Here is a 14,344-nt window from a genome sequence, read left to right as displayed (position 1 = left end):
CTACTCACTACCACGTAAGTGTAATGTTGTTTGGAACTGTAGAAGAGGTATAAAAATAGCGTTTTGTAGCGGCGAAATGACATGCCCTGGTCACTTCCAGGCTAACGAGTTTTGACTAAAAACGGTAAAATCGAACTTTCTCAAAACACATCCGAATGACATGATTTTGATGTCAACTCAACGTATGTACTCCCAATCATCCGTAAATTGATCTAAAGTGCATTTTACTCCGGATAATTCCTTTCAGGAATGTCAGGAATATGGCAAATGTGTAAATCTGCCTAGAGCAGGCCGCCACCATTAACTGAATGACCATTCAAGAACTAGATGTACTGCAAAGCAGTGCAAAATATGACCGCCGCTCAGTCCTGCACATTCTCTCCACAAAAATAAACCATTGTCAATTTGTCACCGTCTCCTACTTCATCCCCTACTCTTGCAACTTTTGTGTATGTAAATGAGTGTGTGCATGTGTGCGTTTGTGTATATGTGTGCCTCTGTGTGTGTGTGTGCTTTCGCTTGTGAGTGTGTGAGTGGGGGTAATGGTGTGTGTGTGTGTGTTTATGTGTGGGTGTGTTTATACTGTATGTGTGTGTGTTTGTGTGTGTGTGTGTTTGTGGATGCATGCGTGTACATGTTTGTGTTTATGTTTGTGTGTTTGTGTGCGTGTGCTTGTGTGCGTGCATGTGAGTCTGTGTGTCTCGATCGTGCATTTATTTCTGTGCACTGAATGCCATGTCATCCATTATTCCTTACGTATTCCACAAAACTTGCCATGCATTCAGAGGGTGTCATAATGATACACCTCCAATTTCGTGCAGTTTTAACCATGTCAGCCAGAGATACCTGCAATTACAACACCTCATTTTTGCCTTTTCCTTTTTAACTAGGTGGTGCTATACATCAAATCATGGTTATGGGATGGCTTGACATGACCCCTTGTTATGTCCCTTGTCTAGGGCTTAGGGAAATAAAAAAGAGCAATAACGGGCAGACAAAAGATATAAAGTTAATTATATTTATTAATAATAAAAATGGAATAACTTAGGAAACTAAGGCTCAATTTTAAGGTTAACGAAAAAGTACGGCAAACACAGGAAAAATCACCAGGCCTCCAAAGAAGGCCTGAACAGGCCGTTTTCATTCCCGGCCTCTCACCCCGGAAGTGGCTGAAGCGGCAGAACGAAAAACAACTCTGGCCCGAGGCTGGACCCGAAAGTGCCGAGGAGTGGCGTGGCAGGCGTCTCAAAGAAAGTCGGAAGAGCACACCCCTGCTGACGTCATGGCTGAACTTTTAAAGGGGCCAGCAGCCCGAAACATCCAATGACTGCAATTGGTCAATTAAGCTGCACCGGCAATCAGCAAACTGGCAAAGAGGTAATCTGCAACACAAGAATGAACAAGGGAGCCACAAGCCACAAGCAACAGATATTTTATATATACGACCACAGGGTCGTAACACCCCTTGAGAACAACATACAAAAAAATGTGGTCCTCATAGGCCCTATGGTTCTCGAGATATTCACAAAAAACTGTGTCTGCCCTACCCTCCTTTCGGGGGGTCCAGTCTGGGGGGGGGGCAGATCAAAACGAAAAACAATGGTTCTGTGTCATTCTTGTGGGGCTACATGCCCACCCAGTTTCATGCACCCCGGTCTGTCAGTGTCCCGGGAATCGTTGACACAAAATTACTAAGAAAAAAAATCCAGAAGAAAAAAACCGGACTAAACCGCTTTGCTGTGCAGCGGTTATAATAATAATTGTGGGGGAGGCCACCAAGGCATCTATGACAACTCTGAAGAAGTTAAAAGCTTCAGCAGCTGAGATGGGAGAAACTATGCATACAACCACTTTTGCCCGAGTTCTTCACCAGTTAAAGCTCTATGGGTGAGTGGCAAAGCTCACTGAAGTTTGCCCAAAGACCAAAAACACACCATCTCTAATTTGAAGCATGGTGGTGATAGCATCATGCTGTGGGGATACTTCTCGACAGCAGGCCCTGGAAGGCTCGTAAAGGTAAAAGTAAAATTAATTCAGCAAAATATATTGAAATTCTGGAGGACAATCTGATTCCGTCTGCAAGAGAACTACAACTTGGGAGAAGATTTACTTTCCAGCAAGACAATGAGCCGAAGCATACAGCGAAAACTACACAGAAATGGTTTAAAGAAAACAAAGTGAATGTTCTGGAGAGGCTGAGTCAAAACCCAGACCTCAATCCTATAGAAAATCTGTGGTTGGACTTGAAAAGGGCTGTTCACACCCGACCCCCTTCCAACTTGACAGAGCTTGAGCAGTTTTGCAAAGAAAAATTGAGTAAAATTGCAGTATCAAGATGTGCAAGCCTAACTGAGACCTATCCACGCAAGCTTCATGCTTTAATTGCGGCCAAAGGTGCATCTACTAGATGCTGACTTGACGGAGGTGAATATTTATGCATTTACTTATTTTGTATTATATATTTTTAATTAATTAACATTACTTTGTAGAAATCTGCTTTCACTTTCACATTAAAGATGGGATTTTTGTAAATTATTGTTAGTTAATTAATTGTGTAATTAAATTGATCAAGATACCATTTATAAAAGCAGTAAAAGTGGAAATATCTAAGGGAGGTGAATTATTTTTATAGGCACTGTAATTACTGCCTAACTAGCTTTTTTATGAAAATGAGGGCAGAAGAAAACAAGAGGGGTCTGGCTGCAGACCATAGAGAGAGTGGAGCTCCACTCTAAAACGGAAACACGTGACCTCCACTCCAAAACGGAAACACGTGACCTCCACTCCAAAACGGAAACACGTGACCTCCACTCTAAAACGGAAACACGTGACCTCCACTCCAAAAGCCGCCCTCAGCCTCCACCACGGTGCAGTTTGAATTGAATTTAAGCTGCTTCACAGACCAGCCATATCGACTTGTTCCCAAAATGCTGTGTCAATTATAACATTTCAAACGTTTATTATGAATTGTATGTTCAGTAAATACGGCCGTATTTGCAGAGAAACGTCAATTGTTTGGCTTTTTTATGCTTGGATTTTGTAAAAGTTAGCGAGAAATAGACACTGTATATTCCAAAAAAGCTGTTATTGTAATCCCAAAACACATCTGAAATGATGTGTGACAACTATCGAATGTCAGCAAGTTAGAACGCTAACTGCCCTCCACTGCTAACAGCAGTGATTGGTTGTTGACCTGTTAACCTCCCTTCAGCGCATACACAGCCCCAAGCTTCAGGAAAATCCACCCATCTTTAAATATGGCGGCGGTCCACTGTGTATACTTTTGACTGAAATACCTAGTCTAGCATCAGCCATTGAAATGAATGGGGCCGGAACTTCTCTTCATCTCTATACAGAGATTGCGATGGTGAATACACTACACAGTGAATAGCAAATATGGTTAACTTACTCACACTAGGCCTAAGAGTGCACTAATGTAGTGAATGAGTGGAAAATTGAACACACCAACCTTCTTAGACATAGCCATTGCACGTGAGCAGAAGCTGTAATAAAGAAAATATTGGGACACTAAAATCATTGTCTTACACTCATTATATATAGGTAGTTGTTGATTCTTAACCATCACTATTTATGTTGTCTCTTTCTAAATTATCTAGTGTAGGGCTGATTCTACTCAGCATGCTGCATGACTTCAATAACAACATTGTTAGCGCCAAGGTGGTTTGAACGACAAGAACAACAACAGACACAGTGAGTAGGTCGTTGTTTGAGCTACAGTTGTGTTGTACCACGGTGGTTCAGCAACGAGTGACTATGGTGTCTTTTCTAGAAACATACACCCAGAATGGATCGAGGAGTGGGAGGGCCCAGTGATCACTTGAGCAAGAGGACAAATACATTAGAGTGTTTAGTTGGAAACTAGGGCTGTCAAAATAACTGATTAATTTTGATTAATTAATTTGAGAAAAAATAACTGATTAAAAAAAATTAGTGCAGATTAATCGATGCCGTATGACCTTTGACCCCGAGCCGTTCTAGTCAGTAAAATTTAGACTGTAATTTGAAGGAGAGAGAAGAAAACGTGCTGCCTGGATCATTGATTGGAACATTTACTTTTAAAAAACGGCCTGATGGTGTTGATAAAAAATAAAGTGTTGAAAATAAAGTCCTCTGCAATGAAATGCCTTGTATGTGAAAAAAAAACTTCTTCCCGAAGCACTTTTGAATTTATTTCCTTAGCATATTAGGTCATATCATAGATTATTATGGCAATTATTTGAACAGTGAAAATAATAATAAAAGAGTTTTTGAACTTTAATGTCACTGATGCTGATTATTCAATGATTCATTAGAATTTAAATATTTAAAATACTTTTTACAGCAAAAAATATATATGCGATTAATTTAGATTAATTAATCACAGAGTATGTAATTAATTAGATTATTTTTTTTAATCGATTGACAGCCCTATTGGAAACAGATGTCTCGCAGGTCCTTAACTGACAGCTTTATTAAATAATACCTGCAGTGTCAATGTCAACAGATAGGGTGACTTCAGGATGTTGTCTTTCTTGGCAGAGAACACTCAAAACAAATGTGTTGAAAACAACACAACTTGCATTGTTTTTAACACATCTCTATGTCCAGATAGGGACAACACAGTTTGTGTTGTTTCCAACACATTATTTAGTGAAGTCATGTCAAAAAGGGCAATAAAAAGAAAGTGTCACGAACAGACAAATCTAAGGTTCTTCGTACTGGGACAGGAAGCCAGTAAAGCAGCAAGTTCTGGATGTGGAGTGTATTTAGGAATTTGGTTGTAGGCCTACTGTAGGTCTACCATAAAGAATGTTGTTAGTCTGGATGGATGTGATGAAGAAATTAATCAATGTTTTGGGAGCATATAGGGCAGTTATAAATGGAGACAAGCTATGACAAACTATTTTGGGAGTCCTGGTGAACGGATTTATGTTAACAAACAAGTGGGAAAGATAAAATGGTAGCCTAATGGTCTTTTATTCCAAGTATTTTAAATACATTGAGCGTAGATGGAATTTGATAACAACAGTGGTTAATGAAAGGTATGACCACAAAAGTATGGCCAACAGGTTACAACAAGAAAATGTCATTTCGAGGAAATTACCAGTGCATGAAAATATAAACATACTGTATGTTAACATAAAATGGCAAACAAACTTTTATTTGGAAACAGCTGGCAGGAGTCATAGTTGATAACAACTGACAGTTGAAATGGCTGAACAGTTAAATAGTTGAGTAGTTTAAATATTTAAATTATTTAATAGTGAATTATTGTAGTGAGGACATTTATTTTGAAACAGTTGTGGGCAGAGGAAATAGTAGTCTTAAGAGAGCCAGATTGTATGCTTAAAGCCTGAGACAGAGTATATAGTTGAATGTAGATAGTGTAATGGATGTTGATAGACAGAAAGTTGAATGGATGTTGATAGGCAGATTGTTTAATGGATGTTGATGGATAGTTTAATGGGTGGATGAGTGAATGGTTTGAAGAGGATGAATGGATTGAAAGTTGGATGGAATGTGCCTTATATCCTTGTAGAATGGAGAGACACAGAGAGAGTTGGCCTAATTAAGCAGAAAGCAGTTGAAAGCAGTAAAAGCAGTTTAACTGGCCCTTTGATGGGTCCTAATAGTGAGCAGCTGGAAGTTGATACAGGTGCAAATCAAGTTAATTAGTCCATTGTGATGTCATAGTGCTAAGTGTATGGGGGAAAATAAGCTTGTTTTTTATTAATATCTCAAAAAGTATAAAGTTTACAAAAGTGAAAAATACATTCCCCACGTGTTCTTTTCAAGACCTACGTTACAAAGTTTGAACGAAGTTTCTACGTTAAACGGTTAAAGCTGAATTAGACGCAGAAATTTGGTGGGAAGAAGAAGGTGAAGAAGAAGACTTCGGATAACAGAACAGTGCATTTTCATGCACTGTAACTAGCGACTGACCTATACCTTGCGAAAGTAGGTCACTTGACGGGATGTAGGCTATGTCAACGTTGAAACTCCTGCCAACGTCCGACTAGCATGTTGCCACTCTCCACACCCACTGCACACAGAAAGTGATGCAACTGCGCCACAGACCCAAGCTCCTGCAGAACTGACCAATAAGAGGCCAAGGCAGACATATCAAAACAGCGATTGGATGAAAGCGACGGAAATCTCTTACACGATTGGTGTAGCTTGGTGTCCGTCTCTAATAAAGGCGTCGGGCGCGTGCAGGAGATCGCCACGTTGTTAGCAGATTCAAGCAGTTTAAACATCGGCCCTCTCCCCTGGAATTGAGCTGAAAACATTATACATTGCTGCATCTTTTCGGTAAGTCTGTTTCACAGACGTTGTCATTGCGCCGTCAGTGCCTCGAACAACTTAGACAAGAATAGCTGTATGGTTAAACCAGGAAGTATCTGTTGGTTATTCTTTAAATAGCTCGATCTGAACACTTGACAATGATGACAGACTGAACAAAGCCATGTTTGGAGCTACAATAAACAAATATGGTCTTATGGTGTGTTCGACTTTACAGTAAGCTACTCAAGAATCAACATGAGTGTGGGCTTCATTGGAGCGGGCCAGCTGGCTCAGGCGTTGGTGAAGGGATTCACAGCTGCAGGTAACCTTGCACATTTGCAACAGGCTTATAATGTTGCTGCCATAGTAAAGTTTTCATTCAAAGTCTTGCTTTTTGGTCGAAATATAAAACAATATTGAGAACATCATTGACATGTCATATTGAGAATTTGTACTCATTTTAGATTATTGTTTTCAGCTTCAGTTTTATAGGCTACAGTATGTATGTGCTTCAGTCTTAGATTCCTGTTGAAGAGACCGCCACATAACTAACAGAGGTAGCCTATGAGTGCAGAGTGTTTTGTAAGTGTGCAGGTCTTCTGTCTCCTCCCACAGGTGTTATTGCAGCACACAGAATCACTGCCAGCTCTCCTGACACTGACCTACCCACTGTGGCTAGCCTTAGAGTAAGTAGCCTACAGAACATGCACACATACACATACACGCACATTAAGCTGTTAGGCAACATCATGTGGTTTCAAGATGAATGCTCTGAACAATGTAATTAAGGCAACTTGATATACACACACACACTAATAGTCAGTGCACATGTGATAAAAAAATGTCTAGGTGTCAGTATGAGGGTGCCTGACCAAACTGTGTACTGAGAAATGATGTGTGTCTGTAGAAAATGGGAGTGAACTTCACCACCAGCAACAAAGAGACGGTGCAAAAGAGCGATGTTCTGTTTCTGGCTGTGAAGCCACACATCATCCCATTCGTGCTGGATGAGATTGGCTCAGACATTGAAGACCGTCACCTGATCGTGTCCTGCGCTGCTGGAGTGACCATCGGCTCCATTGAGAAGGTCAGCAGGCAGCATAAGTACTCGCATCACAAATGCAATAGGCATAGAACTGTAGCCTAATTGTATGACAATAGAATACACCATCTGGCCAACCATCCCCCATGCATCACAGGGCATGGCAGTGATTAAGCAACATACATTTTTCCCTTAAAGGGCTTTGTTATTTAAAATGCCTGCTTTGCTTAAAGATGTGTAAGCTAAATTAACTTTCTTTAGGGACATGAAGTAGACATGCTTCTAATGCAGTAATGCAGTAGTAATACAACTTCCCTTTCCAGCCACAGCCTGATAAAGAAGAACATGTTTTCTCCATCCTGAATGTAGTTGTGGGCAGTAGTGAGTTTTGACTCTCCCCTTTCCCCATTGTGATCGGGCACTTGAACTTTATCGGGGTAGTGACAGATGTAGCTGAAGCCGGTCAGTGGTCAGGTATAGTTGCCAGGCTAGTTTTAACAGTTCATTTTGAAGCGGTCTTAGGGCGAGCAGAAACCACCAGACCCTGAAATGTGTTATGATGGCTACCTTGTGTTATGTCTGTTAATTTTCATAGTCTGTATTTCATAGTCATGATTTTTACTCTTAAAACATGATGCTACACAACACAACATCCCCAAACTACTTTCAGTAGCTGTAAACACTGAATCACCAAATTGTGCGTTTTGTTGGTTTTAATACTTTATCTCTAACACAAACTCCAATCATGCAGGCCTCACCGAAACCATACGCCATGCTGCCACCTACCATCAAGGCGAAGCAGTATGCAACTTTGTGCTAACCCCGTCATGGCTTAGTTTGTAACACTACCCTCAAAATGTGCGACCCCTGTGCGCTGTCTCGCTGACACCTGACGATACACTCAGACAGCTGACTGTACTTGCTGTAGAGACTGGTGCACTCCTGAAATGTATAGCAGTATGTCGTAATGGACAGAAATCTCCATCAAGTGCCTGCTTCAGCTGCGTTTTGAGCCAACTTTTATCAAGATATGACTCAAAATATTTGCCTTTTGTTGGCTCTACAGTCTGGATGCATGTTGAGTAGTATTTTCACGAAGTGATTTCAGCCATAAAAGTTTGTATTTATTGAAGACCATAAGATAGAGAGATATATATATATATATATATATATATATATATATATATATATATATATATATATATATAATCAACTTGCTATTCCGTCATCTCTTAGAACTGTGATGAGCAGATGGTGTTTTGGTTTGCTTTGCTTGGGACAGAAATTGGGACAGCACCGGGCCAACCCAAAGGTCATGCGGCTTATGACCAACACACCTGTGGTGGTGCGGGAGGGGGCGACGGTGTATGCCACGGGCACGCACGCGGAGGTGGAGGACGGCCAGCTGCTGGAGCAGCTGATGAGCAGTGTGGGCTACTGCACCGAGGTGGAGGAGGACCTGATCGACCCCGTCACCGGCCTCAGCGGCAGCGGCCCAGCCTACGTAAGTGCTGCGCTCGCTCGTTTTTTTCGGCAGTAGGGGAGTATGAGTGGTGCAGAGTACTCCAAACACTGACAGATTTGACAACACACTTATCTGTTTGTGTTCAAACATGGATATGCATCAGTGTGGCCATCCCACTTTCCCATTGCTGTGAAAACACAAGAGCCTCTGAATGGTTTGTCGCTTGCCATGCAGTGATGGGAGGTGACATGAATTTGAGTCTGTATCAGTAGTGTGTGGTTATTAGGCCATGTGCAGCCTTCTGCTAGAGATTTCTGAAAAATGGATAAATACCCTCACCCCAAAAAAAAAAAAATCACCAACCTCTTTTTTAAAATGTTGTGAATCATCCACACCCATTGGTCAGCTTTTAGTCCTGCAGCCTAACGTCACTGTGTGACTCGGATGAGCTTCGTAACAGTCCATCTATGCAACCATTACTTCTGCTGAATGTGTTTTTTTTTTTTGTTGTTGTTGTGTGAAAACAGGCATTTACTGCAGTGGATGCCCTCGCTGATGGTGGAGTCAAAATGGGCTTGCCGAGGAGACTGGCTGTGCGGTTAGGAGCTCAGGCTTTGCTGGTAAACAAAATCACAGCTTTGTAATGGTAGACTTCTACGCTGTTAGTCCACATCTCACAGGACATGGATTATTTGGACCATTGCCAAAAAAAGGACTAGATATGTGATGCAAAAGACGCTTGTCCTCTTTATTGCTGCTGTCATGGTGAAGGACATTATGAGTGATGTCCCTCCTCATCCTCCTGTGTGTGTGTGTGTGTGTTCAGGGAGCAGCCCGAATGCTGTTGGACTCGGACCAGCACCCTGGCCAGCTGAAGGACAACGTGTGCTCACCAGGGGGTGCCACCATCCACGCGCTGCATGTGATGGAGAGCGGCGGCTTCCGCAGTCTGCTAATCAACGCCGTGGAGACCTCCTGCATCCGGACAAGGTGGGCCACCACATCTGCCCAGAGGACAGGCCACGTGTTACTTATAGTCGTATGGAACTCTGAAAGCCTTAAAGGAAAACTCTGGCAGTTTTTAACATACATCTCTGTTTCGCGAAGTACTATCAGTACGAAAAAAATTAAAACAATCGGTGCTACCTAGCTCAAGTTGCTGCAGCCAACAGCTGGAGGAGCCAGGCAGCTGCAGTGCAACACTCTTGTAGCATAATTTTATGGCCTATGCAGATTGCACAATTTTTTTTTTGTCTTTCACGATGGTCCTTTACGATTGACTATGTACCCCAAATTCTTGCCTGTGTCTTGGTAGATAGATGGGCTACATGAATTTGTAATGCGGCCAATCTATTGTAGCCTTCTCGTCGCATGTCGTCATAGTGTCCGTGTCAACATGGGAGTCGTAGGAGATTCCCCAAAAATCCTGACATGCTAGATATTTGGTCGTGGAGTCATGGAATGTCGCAGACAATAAATTGCGGGTCGTTAAATATGTCACATTAAAAGATGCTTCCTCCTTCTGCGTTGTTCCCGACTTTTCATATTCGGGCATGACACCGGGAACCGGGAGCTATGACAACATCGTGGCAAAAGCGCGCTGAAATCGTGTAGTCTACATAGGGCATTAAAGATGCCCCCAGACTAGCACTGTAGCTGCAGCAACTCCAGCTAGGTAGTTTTTTTTCCCTGTACCGATAGTATTCTGTGACATCGAGAAATGAAGATCTATATAAAAAATGAGTTCTCCTTTAAGTTATGTCCACTATTGGTGCCTTTTTTGAAGCTGCCAGTGTCTATTTTACATTATAATATTACAAGGTATACTGCCAGGGCTCTACACTTGTGTGCCCAAGTTAAAAAATTTAGGAGCACAGACAAAAATTTGGGCGCACAGTCAGTTCTGTAACTTACACATAATCTAACATTACACTGCAGCTAACAGTTAAACATGCCAGTGCACCAATTGCGAATATTAAGAATGACTGACCACATTTAGGCTACAGGACACAGGATTTTAAAGATCAGTGCCTACTTTATTTTCAGTCTGTTCTATTTTCCTACATTTTGTTAATGTAAAATAATATAATACATTGCCATATTTGCATTGAGCCTGTATATCAAGTATCCTGCCAAATGTAGGCTAATTTATTTATTTGTGAATCCATCTGTAGCTAATCCAAATATGCCCATGGTGACTTATCTGACTGCATACTGCCTAATACTACTACTAAAACAGTCCATTTTCTCTTCCACAAAACCCAACATAGGCTAATCAAGGATATATATATAATACTTTTATTTTTTATTTGAAATATCTGCATTGACGGGGGCAGTAGGCAAACGTTAGACCTACTTTCGTTTTGCACTTCAGCTTGTATTTGGTGTAAACAAGCATGCGTGGAAGCCTGGAGTTGTCAGTAGCATTCTACCTTTGAATAAAATGGGAGTATTACGGGAGGCTACTTTTGTGCCTGTTCGCTACAGCTATATTTTGCATATTGCAGCCAATACGTCAACTGGGCTAAAAGGCATGTTAGGTTACCTTTCCTTCTCTCACTGCATTCTCAGAATCTCATCCTGTTCCTCCTATATCCGATGACTTCGGTGGATAGAAGAACTAAGTTCTTCAATCTTTGCATCTTGGCTGGCTAGTCTAACTTTCCGCTTTTTCTGGCGCTCTTTTTGGATTTGATAGAAGCGACTACTAGCGAAGTCACAACGCCAAACTGCTAACGTTGATGGGAGGTGTAGTTTTATGCTGCATTCGCAACGTGATTCTATGGTTTGCACCAGTAATGTTTCTCGATGTTGCGGTGTATTTTGTAGACAAACATTGACATGGTTAGAAGTCATTCGCACCAGTGCGCCTAAATATTTTTTTGCACTCGCACGCCATCATTTTTACTCGCATGTGCGAGTGAAATGGGCGCACTGTAGAGCCCTGACTGCTGTCAAAAAAAGTCCTGAGTGCTTTTCTAAACGCTGTGACGGCATCTTTTTCTGCTGTGTCTTTAAAACTGAAAGAAGGTTCAACTTCTCAGAAAAAAATGGTGTTCATCTGTTAAGTAAAACTGGATGTGAACCAAAGTCGCTGGTCTGTGTGTGTGTGTAATATATTCGCTAGAAAAAAACAACTTTGTTAACTAACATTAACTCTAGATTAGCTAACATTAACTCTAGATTTGCTCACGTTGTTAAAAGATGCTTTCAACTGCTTTTTGGAATAAAATGCTGCCGGCACCTTGGTCAGCTTTTCTAAAAAAACATTAGTGAACACCGCTTTCAAGGATCTCCATGATCAGCGGTTATTCTGCAGGATCTTGGCTGAGTTCTTCTCTGCTCTTCTCTCTACATGGAGCTCTTAAATGGCTATTGGTCAAGATCTTTAAGTTCTTTTGCTGTTTTCCTCTCTCTACAGGGAGCTTCAGTTCTTGGCAGACCAGGAGAAGATCTCGGCAGCCGCCATTAAGAAGACGACGCTGGACAAGGTGCTGCAACAGCCCGGTGTGGAGGAGTCCAGGGTGGGGGTCCGCACGGGGATCAGCCTTTTCAACAACAGCAGACACAAGAAGTGAGGACAGAGCTGATCTGAGGAGCCTTACGTCTCATCCATCATCCCCAGACACAGTCTGTAGGACATGAACCACACCTCGGATCCAACCCCCAACCACCTGTAGGATATGAAGCCACACACCCCGGATCCAAACGCCCCTCAACCGCCTGTAGGACATGAACCCCACACCTCTGATCCTAAACGCACCCCCCAGCAGCCGTCAGCACTTACTAAGCCTCTGCAGAGCAGGCCGTGTTATCTGTCTATCTGTGTCTCTGTCTTTCTGCGCGCCCATGATCTGCTCTGTCCATTCTCATGCTGCTCCTGCCCTCGGTTGTCCAAGTGCAAATTCCACATATGCACAGTGGTATAGACGCATAGTAGTTATTATACATGTAAGAGCTACAATATCGTAGATGTTGCCTTTATTTTGATATGACAAACATAAGACAAAATAGCCCAAGGTTTACATTTTTTGCAACGTTTTGATATGGACTTCTGTTTCAATACATATGGGCCACCATTGTCAGTAATTGATAGAGGTAGTGAATGATCCATTTCCTCCACTTACCCTCATTATTTTGACAATGCTGTTATGATTGTTTTTGGCAGCGGACCATTTAGTCAGTTGTATCAGCATCACCCGGTTTAATCTACGTATCACTGAATGTGAAGGAAGCTGAGCCTTCTCATAATTAACCAAAAGATGATCAAGCCATGACTGAAAGCCTGAAGATGATGGACCATGCCTGCCTGAGGTCAGCTCTAGGAGATATGTAGCTGTGCATCAGGAGCAAAGAGAAAGTAAATCAAACAAAACCTGTCCGCAGACCTCCTGAAGTATGGAGCTGAGATTAGTGGTTGGATGGTGAAGGAGAAACTGCACCGTGGCCTATCTCCTATTGATTAATCTGTCTATATATTTGTTACAGATGTGTCAACACAAACATAGCAGTTATTAATAGCAATTATTTACTATCATTCGTTAGTTATGTTAGATTATAGATTGTGGGACTAGTATTCATTATGAAGCCAATGAATATATTCTTTTTTGCCTTTTCAATAATGTAGTGGTGGACTTTTTTACTGTGATTCTAGTAAGGAAGAAGCACTTTAAAGCTGGACTTTCTGCTCAGGACTACATACCAACAGTTTTATGTCTATCAAATCCCAGATCTGTGTGAGCTACGGTCATGTTGTATTCTCCTGTCATGTTACAAAGAGGTGCAAACTGTACTTTCTGTTATACCAAGGATAAACACATTTGTTTTTTTTTTTTTTTTTGAAATAAATCTCTCACACAGGAAAGCAAAAACAAATGAGTTTCCAAATGACATGAGAGGAATCAGGCATGCCAGGGAGTAGGGGGTGAAGAGATACACGAGACACGAGTCTTACAGCCTATTGTTAGCTTGCCTGCGGCAGGTCAGGTTACACTGACTGCTTTCCTTATTTAGTTTTTTCCTATGCATACAAGCTAGGGTCATATTCGAACACTCAACTGTCACTGACATTTTCGCAATCTTTTTTGCCTGGCGACATGTACGGAGAGCCCAGATGGCAGCCAACAGGGACGGCCGGAAGTCTGGAAAAGTTTTCTCTTCTCAATATAGCCTACTGTAAAATATTTTAATAGGACAAAATCTGAAATTCTCTGCTGTGCCTGTGCCAGCTTGTGCATAGATAGATAGCCTTTATTGTCATTGTGCAGTTGCCTGTACAATGAAATAGTGTTGTTGCATCTGATAAAGTGCATTTAGGGTAAAAACAATACAATAAAACAGCTAAAAGAACAAGAACTAAAACATTACAGTAAAAATGTGTCATAATAAATAATTTAAGAATACAGTATTGGAAAGGAGAGGCCTTTGCACTTGGTTATAGATGTTATTTCTAGGAAAGTATTGCACATACTGTCAGAGGTTCACTGGTTCATATGTGTTAAGTGTTCTAATAGCCCATGGTAGAAGCTGTTTTTGAGTCTGTCTGAGCTGGA

The 14,344-nt window shown here is 41.6% G+C and overlaps 1 protein-coding gene across 2 annotated transcripts; it reads left to right on the top strand.

The window, feature by feature from the left end:
* The first annotated feature begins 3,617 nt into the window (after positions 1-3,617).
* pycr1a (pyrroline-5-carboxylate reductase 1a) lies at positions 3,618-14,021 on the top strand. 2 transcript variants are annotated; one of them, XM_048246368.1, is made up of 8 exons: positions 3,618-3,711; positions 6,521-6,607; positions 6,901-6,971; positions 7,193-7,372; positions 8,610-8,831; positions 9,320-9,412; positions 9,619-9,782; positions 12,214-14,021. In XM_048246368.1, the coding sequence occupies exons 2-8, from the start codon at positions 6,541-6,543 to the stop codon at positions 12,368-12,370; spliced, it is 954 nt and encodes a 317-aa protein (XP_048102325.1). In that variant the 5' UTR covers positions 3,618-3,711; positions 6,521-6,540; the 3' UTR covers positions 12,371-14,021. The 2 variants fall into 2 exon arrangements, with proteins under 2 accessions (XP_048102325.1, XP_048102324.1); XM_048246367.1 differs by lacking the exon at positions 3,618-3,711 and adding an exon at positions 6,195-6,312 and having other exon boundaries at positions 12,214-13,673.
* Positions 14,022-14,344: the final 323 nt, after the last annotated feature.

This window comes from Alosa alosa, chromosome 6 (genome assembly GCF_017589495.1).
Source record: "Alosa alosa isolate M-15738 ecotype Scorff River chromosome 6, AALO_Geno_1.1, whole genome shotgun sequence".
NCBI lineage: Eukaryota > Metazoa > Chordata > Actinopteri > Clupeiformes > Clupeidae > Alosa > Alosa alosa.
Note: the sequence above shows the minus strand (reverse complement) of the source record. Positions and strands in the feature narration are given on the sequence as shown.